The sequence below is a fragment of the Homalodisca vitripennis genome, chromosome 5, assembly GCF_021130785.1.
Source record: "Homalodisca vitripennis isolate AUS2020 chromosome 5, UT_GWSS_2.1, whole genome shotgun sequence".
Lineage (NCBI taxonomy): Eukaryota > Metazoa > Arthropoda > Insecta > Hemiptera > Cicadellidae > Homalodisca > Homalodisca vitripennis.
In genome coordinates this window covers 35,582,504-35,603,277 of record NC_060211.1, presented here as the reverse complement: position 1 = coordinate 35,603,277, position 20,774 = coordinate 35,582,504, and the positions used below count along the sequence as shown (strand labels likewise).

Sequence of the window (20,774 nt, the reverse complement as noted above, 5' to 3'; positions counted from 1 at the left end):
CTGCGGCTGGTCTAGTCCACATAGTATAGAACCCACAATAACACGAGTGGAGAACTATTCACTTTCTCCATATTACAACTTCATACACTCTAGAGCAGCTGGTGGAAATTGTCGATGGTTGTGGCGAGCGTTGGTCTCTGCGGCTAGTCTAGTCCACATAGTATAGAACCCACAATAACACGAGTGGAGAACTTTTCTCTTTCTCCTTATTACAACTTCATACACTCTAGAGCGGCTGGTGGAAATTGTCGAAGTTTGTGGCGAGCTTTGGTCTCTGCGGCTGGTCTTGTCCACACAGTATACACCCACAATAACACGAGTGGAGAACTATTTCTCTTTCTCCTTATTACAACTTCATACACTCTAGAGCGGCTGGTGGAAATTGTCGAAGGTTGTGGCGAGCGTTGGTCTCTGCGGCTGGTCTTGTCCACATAGTATAGAACCCACAATAACACGAGTGGAGAACTATTCACTTTCTCCTTATTACAACTTCATACACTCTAGAGCAGCTGTTGGAAATTATCGAGGGATGTGCCGAGTATACGAATGCATGTATACTACCAATTTCAAACTGATATTGAAATGTGTCTGTGTGTGCCTGTGATTTTGTAAATATAACCAAATTAACACGTTTGTAAGATATTAACTTGCAATAGTTAGTACAATATAAAATAGCCATTTATTACATTTTAAAGGTTCATTAATTAGTTTAATTGTTGCATTTTAATTTTAATTAGTAACAGCTGATTTAAATAACGGCTGTTCTATTATTGTCAAATTAATGCGCATATAGTTTGCATGTGTAATATGAAGCCTTCTATAAAATAGTTATTTTCACTGATTTTTACAAATGAGTTATCCTTCGAAAGGAAAACGTACTTTAAAAGTTTTATAACATTATGAAAATACTGGTTCATTAGATATTTCATGAAACGAAAATTAAATGACCTCAGTTTGGAAAATAATTTCAAAATATGTTCTTCTGATTTAGTAGTACCTTCTGACATGTTTCCTTTCTGTAACTACTGTAAAGATAACATCAAAGATAAAATTTTCTTTAAAAAAAAATGCCATATAGCTGCTAAATAAAGTGTAAAATGGGGGAAAAAAATATTCTTCATTTTTATCTTAGAACAAATAGAATCTGAAAATGCATAGCTAGTCCTTGTTTGTTATGCCCTGTATATATTTATATACTGTATATAATTTTAACTAAACGTATTTCTGAAATACTTTAGTAATTTTATATAACTTTTACATATTGATAAAACATCATTTTGACCAGTAATACAAGATTAGCATAGGAAAGAAAAATAACATGGTAGGCTTTATAATAACACATATTTTACCCTTTGAAACAATATTACAATAAACTGTATTGTAAAATACCTGTTGATGCAAGCATGTTTATACCATTTCCCTCATTTATATTCATATTCATCCAACACAACGTTTTACAAAAGCAATTTAAATCGATTATCTACTCTGGAGGTAATGGTGCAGTTCGTGTTTTTTAAATATTAATAGAGCGTGTTAATGTTGTAATGTGTGTTTATTTTCCCGACAACGCCTCAGTTCACAGAATGTTTCAGTTTTATTTGCTAATCGCCTATTCATGTCATTATAATACGAACGAATATAATTTGACTTCAGGCAACCTGCTAGTTAAAAAAATTAACTAGCTTCAGAAAACACATACTGCGTTCGCAGTATTAGAAAATGTCAACTACAGTTTCGTGGAAAGAGCATTTTGTAGAAAAACTGTCGATAAAATGTAAATGTATTTAACTTGACAAGTTAGGACTTGCAATAACATCGTTCGGGGTTTCACAGTTTAAAGTATTAACACTGTTTAGTACTATCTACTTCATAATAACAGGATGCCGGACATTTGCCGGATATTACTTGTTACAAAAGGTTATAACACAAGGTTACAAGGTCCCGAGGATTGTAACACTGGACTCCAAGCAGCTTTTGGGTTTGGACCCTTTCCTTTTCCTTTCCCTTCTTTTATTCTTTCTGTTCTTTATTTTTGTATGTATTAATACCTCCACTACCTGACGAAGAGGATAGATTCTAATCCTCGAAACGTTGTATTATAGTTTTTGTAACATATAACGATGGCAAATATCCGAAATTCTGTTATCCTTTCAAACCTTCGTCAACAAAAGTACTTTAAACAAAGTACTTCATAATAATTTTATACAAAGATTCAGATACTTTTGAAAAATGTTGAAAGGTTTGAGAGATGATGTACTGTAGATGACAGAAAAGTTTAAATTTACTTCAAAACAATTACAAATATGTTCCGTTATTTTTCATTAGTCACAACTGCAGGTAAATGCTTAACAAGTCTTGATAAATGCTTTGGAGTTCCTTTTTATTTAAAATCAGGAAGAGCTACAAATTTACGCATGAGTTTCTGGATAAATGTTACTTTAGTTGCGCACTTTACAGATAAAACACAAAGTCTTAATTTTTTTGACTATGGTCTATTTGTGGTGGGCGGGTTACAAGTTTTGAAAGATAATATAGTTTTTAAATTTGTATTAGTAATCTGTAAAACTATAAGAAAACGGCCATGCTCAAATTTTAGTATTCTGGAATTGAATGAACATTTTTATCTCTGAGTGTGAGAATTTACACTTTTTAACATGCTCATATAGGAAATTCTGAAAATAATTGAGTGAAGTGCACGACATAGTTTAAACATTAAACGGGGGAAATGGTAGGAGAGTTGAAGTATTAAGATTTATTTTGAAATATTTAACTGGTAAAAAATAAAAATTAGTTTAAAAAAATAATGTATATTTTAATACGAACCACTAGGAACTACCTTCATGGCCGACATCAAAACAATGGGAAATGACGTTTAAATGTTAAACGAACTGGTCTACTGCTGAATTTGAAGTTAAAACTTAAAACAATAAACTGAGAAACCGTTCATTTTCTAATCATTGTATAATCGTTTATTACATATAAAGAAATTCTTGGTTTGGAATATCACACTGATGAGATGCATATGACAATGTTCGTCAGTAAAACCGAGGCAGAAGTACGCCAGACACGTGTTACGTAACAGGGTTCAATAAAGTTTCATTCAAAATTTTAAATCTATGGATGAGTTCGTTCTCGAAATAACGACTTCTAGACTGACAGAAACGAGATTTTTCTGCCCCTTTAGTGATTCGTTAACGCTCGGCTAATAACGCTATACAGTTTTGTTTCGAGTAATCAAATGCGTTTTCGTTGGCGACACTGGCGCCAGCTTTTTCACCCGATAGTTTTTCAGCATTTGTATAAATGCTGCTGCCAATCACACTATACTACACATAAAGCAGCTATGTTGGGAGGGCCGATTCGATGTGAATTTTGATTTTAGCTCCAGTTCACCTTCCTCTTACGTGCAGCATCTGAAATCTGATGCTGTTGCATACTTGACTCCTGAAATCTGAAGTCATGTTCGTCTGAAGGGATCCAAAAATAACCCCCCATCGTTTCGACATCAGAGACACCCAGACTACAAAAAGTAGTGCAATCTAGGTAAGAGGTATTCTCATTGTCTCATCAGTGCACAATTGAGCGCACTACGATGTCAAGTCTGCAATAACATCAGATTTCAGATGCTGCACGTAAGAGGAAGGTGAAATGGAGCTAAATTCAACATTCACACTATACTACCTAGTGTTTCGTTGCGAGATTAGAAAATTAAAAGCGTCATTAACAACAAGACTTTCTTTGTTTGTTTTTGAAAAGATTATAATACAAGTTACAAGGTTTAGGCTAACTTTATACTAATAGGATAATGCCTAAAACATGACTGTAATGAAACTATCTTTCCACGTAGAAACCATGTTAAAACTCGTACTTTCACGCCCTTATTTTTGATAATAGCGTTTTAAGAGATTGGTGGATTGCGTCTCAATTGGTAAGCATCCAAAGGTTTTTATTTTAGTTTTAAAGTGTATAATTCTTAAATATTTAAATCAGGAGAGGAAGGTTTGAAGTAACTCTCTTCATTATTTTCATTAACGTATAATTTATGTTGATCATTAGAGTACTAAATAGCTATAAGTGGTTAAATGGACGAGAGTGATCTCTAGCCTAAATCTTTTTCAATGCATAAATTATTATTAATATCAAACAAAGTCAGTTGAAGGTCAATGTTCATCTATGTAACCCACAAAGGGACTCTAGACCCTCGATATGCTATAAGCGGCTACCAGGAGTATCCTCTCAAGTCATAGCATAATCGCTACTATTCAGTGCTCTAAGGATTAACATAAATCATACGTGATAATGTACTGGAACATTACAATACACAATGAGTCATTAATGCACAAATCTGTATTACTCCGGGTGGCACAACGAGAACAAACAACGTATACAGATTGTTCCGTATTAGTCCAGTCAATGACCATTTTCCGTGTATTTATCCCATACAGCACCAATTGTTTATACAAATTTGGACTTAGGTTCTACTTGTCCTCTATTTCAAAGTTTACCCTTTGCCGGGGATTGCTTTTTTGCTGGGGGTGGATGCCATCCCTTATCGGGGGTGAGCAACTTTTTCATTGAAAATAAGTGCATAAATCAATAAATTGACTAATTCTAAGTAACTTTTGTTCTATAAATTTTTTTCTGAATACTTTTCTACTTATTTGCGAGTGAAATTTTCCGTTTTCAGACACGGTTTCGCAAATAACTGGAAATATATGCATTTAATCAAAAAATATGTACGAAGCAAAGTTATAGGTTATAATAAAACAAAGAAAATCGTGTATTTATGTAATATCCAGACCCTATACAAACGGAGTTATTGGTTTTTTGAAAGTTGATTGGTATTTTAAAACGCCGAAATGGAACGTTTCTACGTACAATACCGAAAATCCAATGCATTTTTTCCGGAAAAGTCATAGAACCCGTTTTAAAGCTCTTTAAAACCTGTTATTTTTATAAATGTTCGTAGAATAAAAACTAAGCGAGTTGTGATGAGTCTAATGTCGATTCATATTCTTTCGTTTTAAAAAATGGTGAAAATCCATATGATACATTAAGATTTTAGTTAATTAAATTGCATTTCATAATAGGGTTTAAATAATAAAAGCCTACACACCAAGTCGCCATAAAATGATATTTTATATGTTGCGATAAGTTAGATTACGCGTGTTATTATGTCACATTTTACAACCTCTTACGTGTGTAATGAGTTTGTTATAAAATTTATTTATTGATCGATTTTCTAATGAGAAATGTCCATCATGGTTACCCATAAAACCAATTTAAAAAACACCCCTAACGATCAGCCATAACTCATTGAGTGGCATGCATCATCATCGAACTCAAAAGTTCCTCATATAGAAAATGAAGCTTCTTGCGAAATTTCAAACCTGTAGATCCGCTCGTTTTCGAGATATCTTGCATACAGACAGACAAAAATAAAATTTTCCAGCCCCACATGTGGTAAGCTTCGCTAAAGTTCTATGATGATGAAAGTCTTGCCATGGAATTTACTTGAGTGTCGTTGGAGTCCATCACTCAAGAGGCTGACGCAATTTCTCCTTTGACTGCCGGGGTGGTGTAAAAGTTACTTGTCCATACGATTATCTGTATCTCCCGAGAATGAAATGAGCTCTGAAATTATGCAAGCAACCTTAGTAAAGCTTGTTATGTGACACATAGTGTCATATATAAGAATAACAAGAGTTTATTCAATAAGTAATATAAATATAAAATAATAGATTAGGTGAGTAGACCATAACAGTAACTAGCAAATAAGTGGGTTATTCTGTAAACAAACTGAGACAAGTTGGCTCTAGCAGATCATCATGGTGGTACCTCTCCTGAAAGACAATAAGTCTCCATGAAAGAAATGATGCAGCCTCATATCCATGACGCTGTAGTATCACTAAGCTATGTGTATGTGATTAATTTGTTAGCTGGCATACACGTCCAATCACAAAAAGGCATCTTGTTCTTTTGGGTATGTAAACATTTATCTGATGAAGCAAGTATGGAAAGTCCAGCACACCATTTTCCAACCAAAGCTAAAGTACCGTAGGTAGTATGTTTGACACCTGAGATAAGTGAGTACTAAATCTGATGAAGAGGGTATATCGGTAAACCTGTTTTAATGCAGTTATAGCATTGTAACTGTAATGCAGCTGAGAGAACGTGAGCTAAAATTGCCTGCCAAGCTCAATATAATGAGTATCAAGTTCTGACATGTTCGTCCCAGCATGCTCCAACCCACCGTAACTTCCTCTATAGCACCTGTACTCTAATCGCCGCAGTTATATCTTCGTCAAGTGAAGAGTATATCTGTGTGTGAAATCGCAAGGCTCTTAAGCCAAACTGCATGTAGGTTTAAAGCCCTTTTTATAAAATGGTTGCACTAGATTAAAAAATAAAATCTCGACAGTTCTGAAAATAATGTGGTGTAGTTTCGTTTCTAAGCATCATGTGCCAAATAGCCTGTATAATTGATGTTTCCTATTTGCATAGATTAAAATTAATTTAAATTCAATAATTTTAATCGAAAATGTGGCCCAATTTAGGAATTTCCCAATACATAGTTTTATACTATGTGGAAGCTTTTTTGAAAAATATTTTTCAAGTTATCTCTATATAGAATAAAATTTGTATTACACCTGTTTATCCTAAACTAATATTTTAGCCATATGTCACGAGTTCCACTCTCGAGTATAAAAAAATGTTCTATTCATTATACAAGATTCAAAAAGTTAAACGCCGTTATTTCCAGGGTTGTCTAAATTTCATTTTAGATATAAAATGTACTTTTACTTTACTTATATCATTAAAATATTTCAAATCAATTCAATTTGACCTTTGATCATAAGAATTTACAATACCCCTAAAGTGTCACCAATTGTTGAAAAAGTAGAATTTAATTGAATTTTTATAACATTGGTGATTTTACTTTTATGACATAGGTTATATTGGTGCTATTTAAAAAAGCGTGTAAAATAAACTCCCATATATGTGATAAGTACTGTAATATATTTAAAAAAGACAGCTATGACGTACAGTCCATTATTGAGATAAATTATTTCAAAACATCCTGTAAAAGCTAAATTTATTGAGTATGCAAGTTCTGACATGCAAGTACAACCTAGCATGCTCCACCCGCCATAACTTCATCATATAAATATTATTAAAGGAAGACATCCATAACTTCCCCCACGAGACGGAAGTTTCAACTTGTACATTACAAGTTTTAACTGCTGCACTAGGGGGAACTTGAGGCAGAGAACTGCTATAACTTGACAAGGTGAACTTGTCACACCAACAAAGCTTGTTTACATGCGACCTCTACAACACACTAGCGCTACCAGCGGAAGATAATAGTAATAATAGTGTCGAGTTTTGAATGAAATAAGACTGCATAGTATTTTTATATTCTTTTGTTATGCTACAATAAAATTAAATCAACAAATCATTGATACAACTTTCATAAATGAGAATATCAATACAGCGATACACCGGAGTACAGAAAGTCGTGAATAGCATCCGTGACAACGCAATGTAAGGCTACTAGAACAAGACAGTAAGGAACATGAGTTGGAGGTGCGCATGCGCAGACAGACGCGCCGGTGACGTCATCAGCACCAAGCCTGCCTGTACGCCCCGTATATTTACCTGTGTGAGAGGTTATGTCATCTCTCATTGCTGTTTTACAGTGAAATATTTACATAGAGTGTTATGGATACTCTTAAATTGTTCAAGTGCCCTGTTGTGCAGTTGTAGGCTGCATAAACCAAGTGACAAGAGTAATATTGTTGGAATTTAATTTCACAAATTTCCTATAGACGACCTTTATCATAGAAAATGTCTACGTTTTTGCAAGGTAAAGGATGCGTTCAATTCCAAAACAGCATGCATTTATTCTGAACATTTTCCTCAAGCGATTTTTAACGAAGACAAGCATAATGTTAACGTGGATTTGTTAGCAGTTTTGGATTAACAGGTTGCATATCGTGTTAAAAGAGAAATAAAAAAGTTCAACTTTAGAGAAAAACTTGTTTAGTGGGATTGAAAATACATATAGTCTAGGCTTTCAACTTTATGTCCTCTTGATAAGCCCTTTTAGACCAACTCGAGAATAGTTGGAAATTGTTTTTAAATTTTAAACAGAGATTGAAAGATTTAACTGTATTGGTTTCAATAAATGTGAAAATGTGAAAAAAACTTTTATCTTTTGAAACCTAAATTTATTGCAATAGACGAATTTGATATAGGTTGCTATGTGCGCACACGTTCATTCATGAAAACGAAAAAGTTTACGGAAGTGTACAAACTTGTTAAATGAACATTTGTGTTCCAGTCGGTGTAAAATAAAAATATTCATTACTGCACTCATTATTGGTAATGCATAACTTTTTACTTATTTATTTGTTTTATGTATTTATTATTTATTTATTTACTACCGAAATGTATTTCATCTTAAAAGTTTATTAATATATTATTTTTACTGTACTGTAATTTCAAAAGTGCTTCAAACTCATTGAAAACTTAAGTTAATACAATATTTATAATGATTGAAATTAAAGTGTTTGTACAGAATCCACGTGGTACACGTATGTACAGCACCAAAGCAATCAAAAGAAAGTTATTATTGTTTGTACTTTTATTAGGTATTAATTTATAAATGTTCAGATGTTACATCTATCATATGATAAGCCGTATATAGTGGCATTAATTATTATATTATATTATATAAGCTTACAAGCCAAGCTTCGTGTATTGGTGGTATTGTAGATTGGCGCGAATGGTCCTTATGACGTCATCGGCTCACAGCGGCCTGCGCGTGATATCTATCTACAGATGCGCGCGAGCTAGCAGTGACTTTTAAGAACGTTCGGCTTTCCCTTAGAATCCATCCTTCGGTATTTTTAGTGACCTAAGAAACAAGAATTGGAATATTTACTGATTTATTCAGTTTTTCTGTAGTTATATTAAAATAAAATAAGTTCCGGTAGTACAGTTCTTTTAGATCAATCACAGAATGACAGCGCGTAGGTAAGGTCAATGTTTCGTGAATGGCTAGTACAGCCTCGGCTGAGCGCTCAGATCCCTTGGCCCTTCTGTACTGTCTTGTATCCGTGACAGAACGTAACGAAAGAGTTATGGGTCAAATAAAAGGAAGGATTGCGCTTCGCACTTTTGACCCGCAAAAAAATAATAACTTTTCTTCCTTGGATAAGGTTACATGTCTATATGATTTTCCTATGAGAGTTTCTTCCTGTGAGTTGTCGTATTAACAGAGAGACAGCGACTAAATTTTAAGGACCCGAAAGTCCTTTTGGTGGCGCAAACAATTTTGGGGTTGGAAAATATTTCTTATGTCAAATTCATGGTTCTTAAAAATAACTTCCTTGAATACCGAAAAAGTAAAAAAATATTGTTGACCTCCATACGTGAAATTAGTCTCTTAGAAATTTTGTTATAATATTATAATATAAATATAAAATGAGAACTGTCTACAGTATGTACATAAGTTATACCTTCAGGGAGTGGCGTTTTTCATTTATGACTTAAAGAAATTATTTTTTTAAATTTAAATATAATTTCAAAATGCACAGAGTTTTAAATGTTTTTATCAATGAAAAACTTCCCTGAAGCTATAACTCTTGTATATTCTGTAAAATTCAACATTTTTTAACTTAAGCCGATTTTTAAACTTTCATGCTTACCCGATGTACTGGCGGCAATTTTGATTTTAACTAAACGATTTTAGCTTTTAGTTAAACCTTAAACACCTACACACTCTTGTTTTAGTCGTAGAAAGATTGGAGATGTCAAATTTTGAAATACATTGTTCATACGCATTCAAACGTTTTTTTTTAGTTTCTTTTGTTATTGTTATTGATTTTTCAGAAAAAAACTCAAACTATTTTACTTTATCGTACAAATAACCATAAACACATTTCAAGAAAAAGTAAAAGCATTTAGATGCGTATTAATTATATCTTTAAAATTAGACATCAATCATGATTTTTCTCACAAAAATGAGACATCAACCATGATTCTTCTATCACAAATGAAACTTCAACTATGATTCTTTTACCACAAATGAGATATCAACCATGATTCTTCTCTCACAAGTGAGACATCAACCATGATTCTTCTATCACAAATGAGACATCAACCACGATTCTTCTATCACAAAATGAGACATCACACATTCTCATATAAAAAATAAGGGCTTTAAAGGGTTTGTGGTAATTGATCTTATGGTGGAAAAAACTTAAGTTCGCTTCACTACAGAAGGCTTTTGACATATTTACTTAATTTTTTTATTATGTACACACACCGACTTTAACATCTAAAGAAAAGTACACAATAGGCAAGGAGGTACATAATTATTTCAAATGTAATTTGTAAATTTATAATTTGTAAAAAACACATGACTAGTTTTTTTAGGGCGCGATTAGATATGCATATTCATGAAACTGGAGAATATTAAATGTTGTTAGTAAATGGTAAAATGAATTTTGGAATGAGTAAAACTTTACTTGAGACGACCCTTCCAACTTGCACATCACAATTTGTAAATCGAACACAAGGGAGAGAGCAGCTGTACTACATGTTTGGAGTGGACAAGGTAAACATTGTATACAGCACGGACTTGTTTACACCAGTCCTCCAGCGTCTTACCTGTCGATGGAAAACCTGATCGACGAGAGAATGTAATATGTTTGAAATAATTTTTTGTTATTTTTCCTTTCCTTCTAGTTATTTTAGGTATTTTGTTTTTACTAAAGCAGTATATTTCTTCACATTAAACCAGTTAAGTTCAAAAATAATAACACGTAGTAAAAACTGAAAACTAAATATTTTAATCTTCTTTATTTTATTAATAAACACGCTAGCGGTTTAATAACGTGTAACTTTTGATACTTGCGAGGTCTAACTTAGTCCGTAACATAGTTTCAAAACACTAAGAATAAACCTTTGTTTCCAAATACGAATGTGCATCTCAATCAAATGCGTTCTGAACAACTTTCAAAACCTCTCTTAAAGTAATTCAACCCATGTATGAACTGGAGTTATTTTTGTTTGTTTGTTTGTTTTTCTTGTTATTGTTTTTGAGCTCTTCTACAGATTTTTAAAGGGGCTTCCTATTGTTAAATTGGTTTTGAGTATTTGGAGATTTCAATAAAGATATATTAATAAAAAAATAATACTTTAAGTGATTTTACATCCTCAAATAAAGATATGCCGTCTAATATAGCAATATGCTTCCCAAAGAATTGTTAATCCTTATATTGATATTTTGCGCTTACTTTTCTAGAAGTGATGTTAAAAACCGATACAGTCGAATATTGAGTTAAGCTTCACTTCACCTTCCGCTTAGTGAAGCGTCTGAAATCTGACACTGATACAGATTGATTCCTGGAATTTGGAGATATCTATCTGTAGAGATAGTCTGCATCGCTTCAACATCAGAGACACTTATTAGACTAAGGAGCTCAATCTGGTTACCCAGCCATCAGCTATCCAGTGTAATCTAGTTGAAGAGGCATTCTCATTGTCTCATCAGGTTCACAATTGAGTGCACTGCGATGGTTTAGACACGGCCCCAAAGCACGGAGAAGCAACCGAGTTTTATACACATAATGTACCTACGGCGGGAAGAGTTGATTGAATGCAAATATTGAGTTCGGCTCCATTTCAATATTCTAAATATTGTGTTGAGCTAAACCCAATATTCGTATTGAATCACCCTTTCCCGCCATAGCTACGTTATGTGTAAAAACATACTTATTACTCACAACTAAGACACAAAAATTACACTTTTTGCGCAGTATTTTCTATTAGTAGACCTTGGTGAACATTCTTAGTAATACCGACTCATATTTTAAAACAATGTTTCTATTTTAATTTCTGGGTGCAGTATGTGTTCATTTTATTTAAAGTGTTTATAATATTTCCTATATCATTAATATGTTTCTAGAAATGTTTGTACTATCTTCATTAATTGTTTTTTACCAGGTTTCACAATTCATACAACCAAATTTTGAATGCCAACAAAAACTCAAATATGGTAATTGTTCTCAACCAAATATATAGTGAAATCAGTTTGAATTCCTTGTTTTGAATCAAGTTTCTAAACGATCCATTATACCTTTTTGGTACTTGTATAATTTATAAGTGAGTTTTTGTGATTATATGAGAAACAAATAAAACTACATTTAGAGCATTTTTATATTGGCTTAGCTTTAGCGAAGCCTATCTCTCGAGAAGCTGGAAATATGTAATATCTGCCTGTCTGTTTATCTGTCTATCTGACCGCACAGTATCTCGAAAGTTTGCATGAAGCTTCATTTTATATATTAGCGACACTAATTTCGATGGTGGTGCATGTCATTCCATGGGATTTGGCTGAGCGTTAGTGAATCTTATCACATTGGTCTTATGGGTAAATAGTAATCAGGGCAACGAGAAAATAGCAGAATAAATACCCATTTGAGATTTGAACAAATGACGTCTTCTTATAGAGTAATAAGAAAAATGTGTCTTAATAAGAAATCAATGTTAAAACTTAGTTACACAATTTGATTTCAACGCACTCTTGCGTTGTAGTGCCCTCCCTATCACACAGGAACTTTATTATTTGAACACTGCTTAGGAACCAAATTTAATTTTTTTTAAAGGAAAATTTTGCGTGAAACTTCATTTCTACTCCGACTAGTATGAATCCTATGATGGTGCATGTCAAACCATGAAGTTTGGCTGAGCGTGATTGAAGGCTATGACTCATTGTCTCTTTTGCTGCCGGAGGGGATTTAATCATTTCTTTATGATTGTCTGTCTTTCTATCTCAGTACCTCTCGAGAATGAAATGAGCAATAAATTCTTATTGGTATTAAGGTTCGCACACAAGCTCAGCGCAGCCTGTTTTAAGGGACACGTGGTGTGGCTACATTTTTACTGTAAAACCATTTTTGAGGGATAACTTGAGAGTGTAAATGAGAAAAACAAGCAGTTTTTCTTCCATGCTGCAAAATTGAACCGGAAAGTGCTGAAGTGGATCCTCTTGTTGGGTTTCGAGTCATCTCAGAACCTCAAATTATAACGCATAGTATAATACAGTATTTTCAAAATCTCAAAATAATAAACTTTGTAATTGTTTACAAAAATAAAAAATAATTACGCTTTTAATTATGTAATCAGAACTCTCAACTTTTGGTATGTCGTTCTTCAAGAGACAGACAACAAATGATGTATAAATTTGTTACTGTCATTACTTTTGGAATAATGACGAGTTGAAGTGGGGAAAGTTTAAATTTTAAACAGAAACCCGTGTTTTCTCTATATTTTTGATTACAATAATGCACAATAAAAAATGATTTCGAGTTAATATAGGTGTATATTTTAATGTGGCAGACGTTTGAAGTGAGATGTCAACGTGTGAGAGAGGGCGTCGGAACCCGGCTCTGTCAGGCATCTTCTTTAGAAAAGCAAGCTATAGGATAACACTTGAAACCGGATTAAGTTAGTTTTGTTGAAAATATTTCATTTTGGTAAGTTAAACGCTGAACAGCATAGATGTTGATACGAGCCCAGGTATGATAGTTTTCCATGATGTAATGAAATACATAGTGTAACATATTATGTATGTTTATTAGACAACATTAAATTCAAAAGTTCTCACTCTAAGTTACGTAAATGTGTGAAAATTAAGAACTATCCACACAGTATACATTAAAGTGAACTAATATTTTGAGAATGTAAAATTAAATTACTAGCTTGTCATCTTCATTTTAACCTCTTAAAACAATCTTAAACTTTAAACAGTTGTGCACCCTTATTTTTATTCGTAGAATTATAAGACCTGTACAAAGTACTTAAATAATTTTATACAAGAAACTCTATTTAATGTACAAACTCCCTTGTGTACGCAACAAGGAACGTGAATAGAAAACTTTTTAGAGTACCCAAAGTACAAATATTTACGCCAAAAATTCTTTAATACGTTACCATTTATTATTAGATACAAAAATAAAAATTATTTACAATAGTTTATTCGATTGGCTTGTTGGAAAAAGGTGATGTTGGGCTCTTAATACAACCATTAACTAAAGTAAAATATATTTTTTTAAATATAGAATTCATTTGGCTTAAAACTCTAACTTTACAATGAAAATATCGTCACCCAATGCTTTATCTCAGTATGTGTGTGAGAATGTATGAGTTTAACTATAAACATGAGATTAAATTGGAATTTTTTTTATACTTGTATATAATGTAATATAAGAAATGTGTATTAAATGTTCATATTATTTTGTTTGAAAATTAACTGTTTTATTGTATTACGAAAAGAGTAATTACTGTAGTTTTTTTTTTTAACTGTAACTGTTAATTCTGATTGTGAAGTTGACTGTAATTTCAGAAACTTCGAAGAACAGCCAGAATTATTTTAGTGAAATCTGAACCAGAAATATAGTGTCTTTAGTTTATAATTATTATAGTACGTTATCAAGCAACCGGATATGTGATTAGGCTATTCCTAAGAATCTATCGATGTAATGTATATGCTTATATTTACATGAAGGAATACATCATTATTCTCTTTTAAAAGGGTATAATCACTATGTCTTAGAACTCTTTTTAGTTTTTTGTTTTTGATTTGTTATTTAGAAAAAATTCAAAATGGTGTACTTCATCATTTTGTTTTTTCTTTAAGCTTACACTTTATAAAAAACGAAAAAAACGTTCAGATGCGTGCTTTTAAAATGATACATCACTGTAATACTTTGACATAAAATAAGGACATTGTCATATGGCCATTTCAGTATAGCCGGCCCACAACATTTTTCCCTGAATTGTTTATATTCGGGGATTGTATTGTTCCAGTATATAACAACATTCAGTTAAAAATTAGCTAGCTAACATCTTGAGTTTTTATAAAGAAAATAATTTTAAAACCGCTCATATAATTGAATCGTTTTAAACACAACTTTCAATTACAGTCTTGGCACGAAATTTGGAGTTTCACGATTTTTGGTGAACAATTTCACCAGTGATAGATACCCAACGATTGTAGTTGCTGTAGTTCATTGTGTTTCCAGGGACGGTGACGTTCATCATTGGCTTCACTGGTTGTGTGGGGGCCCTGAGAGAAAACACGTGCCTCCTGGCTGCGGTAAGTCTCTTGTAGAGGACAATGGAATATCAGGAGTGTGGGAGGAGGGTTTCAGGTCCACTCCTAAAACGAGCCTCCAAATCATTGCTATTGCAACACTGTAATTGACACAGCTGTTAGTTATCTAAACACATCCAATTTATCCTTGCTTCACGTAATTTTCTTCTACTCTTGCGTTTTACTTGGTGGTCTTCGCGTTCAATTTGATAAAATTATATAGTTTGTGATGATAACACAAGTAATATTTCTTTGGCAACCGATGATTAGTAATTTTAAAATAAGATTCGGCTATGCATTGTCTGAAATGAAATGAAAAACAGGAAAATTGCACCCAACTATCTTAATAGGTAATACTAAATGTAGGCCTATGCTGATAATATACACTTAGCAGTTTCTAAGTATAACGTAAAATATATCGTGATCTTTCTAAAATTTCACATCATTCATTTTGTTTTATGGGTCCTGAACACAATTTATGGCCCATTTCATTTTCCTGATAGATATTAAATACTGACAATTTTCATCCCGTGGATGGCTTAAGCTTTCTAACAGTCATTTATACCATCCTTTTTACTTTCTTCATTTGGCTAATTTTATTGTTAATCATCATACCTGGCCTGGAGGTCAGGTTTAGGTTAGATATTTTTATTATATACAAACTTGTATTTTTTTATATAACTTGTTATTGTTACTTATCACTGTAGTTTTGTTATTTCTGTTGCAGTACGCCTTGTTCCTAGCTGTGATTTTGCTTCTACAGATTACTGCAGTGTTCATGATTTTCATTTTTAGAGACTGGGTGAGTAAAATTAATCTACAATCTTGTTTTTGAAATTAGAACGTTTATTGAATATTGTATATCAAACTGAGTTCTCATGACAGTGCAAACATAATAGCGTTCAACCGTAGTGATTAACTACCACATTTTATTGGTGGGAGGAGTTATAATATATTTTCTCCTTCTGAATACAATGTATTTTAAGTACAGGAATATGGGTATAAAGTTCTAGAGACTTTTAGGCTTAATCAACGAAAACGTTTCTTCTACCCTTGTAGGTCGTCTACGTCATCTTCTACGTGTATCTCGTAATCGGGACGCAGCCGTAATAAAATGTCCTAAACTTGAACTTATACAAGGTAGAACTTCCCCGTAGCATAGGGGTAAGACTGTAACTCTCTGAACGGGGTTCGATTACCGGGTAGTCCAGTAGAAATTTGTAAATGGGTTCGGGCAGTTTTTCTTAAAATAGAATTAATTGTAATCAATAAACAGTTCATTTAAGTAGACATTAGAGCAATCCATTAAAATGCCCCTCAGTAATGCAATCAATTAGGCAGCAAGGACTCTCTTTATATGTACATATTGACCAAACAGGCAATGTATAACGTCATATTTAAATTATTATATATTATAATGTAAGATTTCAGTCTTATTCATACTTACGTATTTATAATGAAAAACAGCTTTGAACCAATTATTAAATAAATGTACGGTTTTAATATAAGAGTACTTTGATATGGCATTGTATCTCTGACCTTTGCAGTGCAGTAAATGTTATTGTCTACTGCAAGAAAGATATTCTGATTTGACTTGGCTTCCAAGTATTACGGTTTAACGCTCAGATCTGTCTGTTGCCCAACATATTAATCTCAAAGGTTTGCATCCAGGGTTGGGCGAAAGTAAATCATGCAGGTCTATCATTTCTAAATCGATATTTGAATTCTTATCGGTGGTTTTGTTTTAAAAATGGTTAATGATACAACTTTATAAAAAAATTTAAAATTATTGTTTGAGGATTTTATTTTTTTTCTCGGGCAGTTTGATGGGCCCCGGATCCCCCACCTACTTGTACGGTACTGTTCCATTTTCTTACTCGTGAATTTTTAACATTACTCATTACTACGTGTAATACAGAGTAATACAATTCCACGATGTATAGTGGCTGAACCGAGATGCCTATCTAACTTCAACCTCAAAGAACTTGGTAAAATTATTTTAACGCATAAAAATATCTAAAAATGGCACTTTTCGATATATTTTCAAACTTAAAGGTAGGTTGAGACGTGCCTCATTTTAAATGTCTCTATTCACCGATCATTTTGAAAAAAAGTGTTAATATATTTCACTTCCTGCATACATAGCGGTCCAAAATGTCAAAGTTATAGTTGCACAGTTTTTTAATTAAATAAATAAATAATCTTTATTTTGCCAAAAAAACAAGTACAAAACAGTACATTTTCATATACAAGTACACAACACAGTTTTTACAATACCATGAGTTCAAAATATAACAATAAAAAGGTAGAATAAATTAACACAATAACAATATAAATAAATATGAGGCAAAATAAATAGGAATCCCCTAGGCAAAGCCTGAGCTGGGATCTCCATCACTTGCTTTAAACAAAAAGAATGAAACGGCTAGCAGCGAAACGTAACACATAGTTTAAAAATTATGTATGAAAAGAGATTGATTAAAAAAACATACTGTGCCATTGAATGGAAATTATTTCTTTGTAACTTCAATGGTAAAAATCTCTTCACCAACATACCAAGTAATTATATTTACAATTCAAAGAAATAAAAAGACACTAAAGAGATAGTGGACAAATACCAGTAAACAAACAAATAGATGTACCAAAAACACATAGGAAATTCAGGCAAGAAGTAAGTGCAAGCGATTCAAAATGTTCAAGACTCAAACCTACTTTACTATTTTTAAATATTATATCGACAGCTTCTTGTTCAAAAAGCCATTTTTTTCAATTTTTTCAAAAACTCTCTCTGAGATTTGTGAAGTCGCCAATTTTATAACTAATTATGTTAAATAATCGTGGTGCAAAACTACTGTAAAATATTTGATGTATATTTAAAATTTGATTTAGGCACACTAACCGACTTGGTACCGCTACGCCTAAGAATTGTAACTAGGAGGCTGTCTTGTTATTGAAAAAGCAGAGCTTCTAATGTAAAAACATTTTTTAGGACTTTTAAAAATGTATAAATACCGTAGAGGAAGAATTTTCATCTCAACAAACAGTGCCAAGTATGTTCAAACCTTGTCTTCTTCGAAATAAGTCCTGATGAATCTTTTTTGAAAAATTACTATCGGATATATCACCACCCCCCCAGCATGTGATACCATAGCTTATCCTGGATCCTACAAGAGCGTGATATACATTGACTAAAATTTTGTTAGACCCACACAACTGATTTAATAGGTAAAAACTTTCTCAAACTGAAATAAAGCTCTTTTTTTTAATTTTGAAATATGGGTTTTCCAGGTCAATTGTTAATCATATGATTAAACCTAAATATTTCATATTATTGACTTGCTGTAATTCCAAACAGCTCACAATCAGGAACAAGCGGAACAAGGCATTTAGTTTCATGAAATTTAAGTGGGAAATTAAATTGGAGTCGAATCTCAGACTGAAATAACATGAAAACTTAGTTTTTTCGCTTAATATCATAAAGTTTTTGTCAAAACCATAACCTTAGGAAAAATAAATCTTTTGACATTGATTGGTAAAGCGAATTTAAGTCCATGGTTTGTATAAACAAAAGCAGTGTCATCGGCAAACGCAACCAATTTACCATTAAAACAAACCATTACAAAGATTCATTGACATAAATTAAAAAAAGTATTGGTCCCAAAAACAGAACCCTGCGGAACACCAAATTCAATTTTCCTGGATCTCCCATGACGCCACCAATGTTTACCCTTTGTTCTCTCCCCGGTGAGATAACTAGAAAACCAGTCAAGTGGTAAACCTCTAATACCAGCCAGCCATAACTTATGAAGTAAAATTTTCATGATCAATCGTGTCGAAAGCTTTTGTAATATCAATGAACAATGCAGATAACCTTTTTACTATTATTAATTGGCTCGTAAACTGATTCCATGAATGAAAGTAAGGCATCCTCAGTAGACATACCCTCTCGAAACCCAAACCGACAAACTGATTATTACTAAAGAATTTGTTTTTATTAAGAAATGAAAGTAACTGCTTTTTAACAACCTTTTCCAATATTTTTGAAAAACTGAGAGCAAAGAAATTGGTCGCGTAAAAGTTTGGCTGTGTAGGGTCCCCCAACGTTTGAAGATTGGAACTACTATTGCACTTTTTAAGCATCTAGGAAATTCCCCTGTCATAAGACTGAAAGTTATAGAGATATGATAATATCGGAATAATACTGGGAGCTATTTTTTTTTATCATCGTTGGACTGACCTTGTCAAATCCTGGTGATTTGTTTGTTTTTCAGACTAAAATAAATGAAGAAACATCCTCACTTATAAAATAGGTTGCATAAAAAAAGATTTTAAGATTGATGCGTTGATTGAATACATTGTCGAAAGACCGTGTGCTGCGCTAGATTTCGATTGATCTATTTGACCTCTCAATTTCCGAGGGGCATTTAAAAAATGTGAAATTGAATTCATTGGCGATAAGTTTAGGTTCGTGTATAATACAAGATTCCCCCAACGATCTCCCTTATTACAGTATTTTTTGTATTTTCATCACCAATTAGTTCGTTAACTATTTTCCATTGTGACTTAACATCATTGATCGAACCCTCAACCTATCTCTAAAAAATGACTCCTTTGAACTTTTTTAATTCTAAATTTAATTGATTTCGAAAATTAGTGTAATACTGTTTAAGTTTTACATTATTTGGATTTTTTCATCAATAACTTGTAAATTTTTTTTCTCTTTTGAAGCTTGCTTAAACGATAGCCTGTCAGTAGTCCAAGGTTTTAATTTATGCACCTGTTTTTACTTTTATTTGAACGTACACCAAACTTGCATTTACCTATACTTAGTTCTAATACATCAATAAAGCATTGGAAAGCATCAGACACAGTATTTTTTTTCATATACACAAGCCCAATCTACATTAATACAGTTCAGCAGTAAGTTTTTCCAAATCAATCTGGCTATAATACTCCTTCAGTATCTTTAATTATTGGATTGCAAAAGTGAATTGAAAAACAGAACAGTAGAATGATCAGTTTTTAAATTATAATGGAAAACATTAGCTTTGAAGTCAAACTGAAGATTGCCCTTTTAAAGAACCGTACAAAAAAACATGATCTAAACATGTAGACGAATTTTCCTTTAATTCTAGTGGGTTACTAAAAATGGCACTGTATTCGATATATTTTCAAACTTAAAGGTAGGTTGAGACGTGCCTCATTTTAAATGTCTCTATTCACCGATCATTTTGAAAAAAAAGTGTTAATATATTTCATGTCCTGCAATACATAGCGGTCCAAAATGTCAAAGTTATAGTTGCACAGTTTTTTTAATTAAATAAATAAATAATCTTTATTTTGCCAAAAAACAAGTACAAAACAGTACCATTTTCATTATACAAGTACACAACACAGTTTTTACAATACCATGAGTTCAAAATATAACAATAAAAAGGTAGAATAAATTAACACAATAACAATATAAATAAATATGAGGCAAAATAAATAGGAATCCCCTAGGCAAAAGCCTGAGCTGGGATCTCCATCACTTGCTTTAAACAAAAAGAATGAAACGGCTAGCAGCGAAACGTAACACATAGTTTAAAAATTATGTAATGAAAAAGAG

At 32.6% G+C, this 20,774-nt stretch overlaps 1 protein-coding gene across 1 annotated transcript in view; it reads left to right on the top strand.

The window, feature by feature from the left end:
• The window catches only part of LOC124361991 (tetraspanin-17-like), a 53,700-nt gene that overhangs the window by 11,691 nt on the left and 21,235 nt on the right, over positions 1-20,774 (top strand). The window contains exons 2-3 of the mRNA XM_046816121.1: positions 15,096-15,169; positions 15,894-15,968. Coding sequence (XP_046672077.1) covers positions 15,096-15,169; positions 15,894-15,968 — 149 coding nt within the window. The remainder of the gene's footprint in view (positions 1-15,095; positions 15,170-15,893; positions 15,969-20,774) is intronic.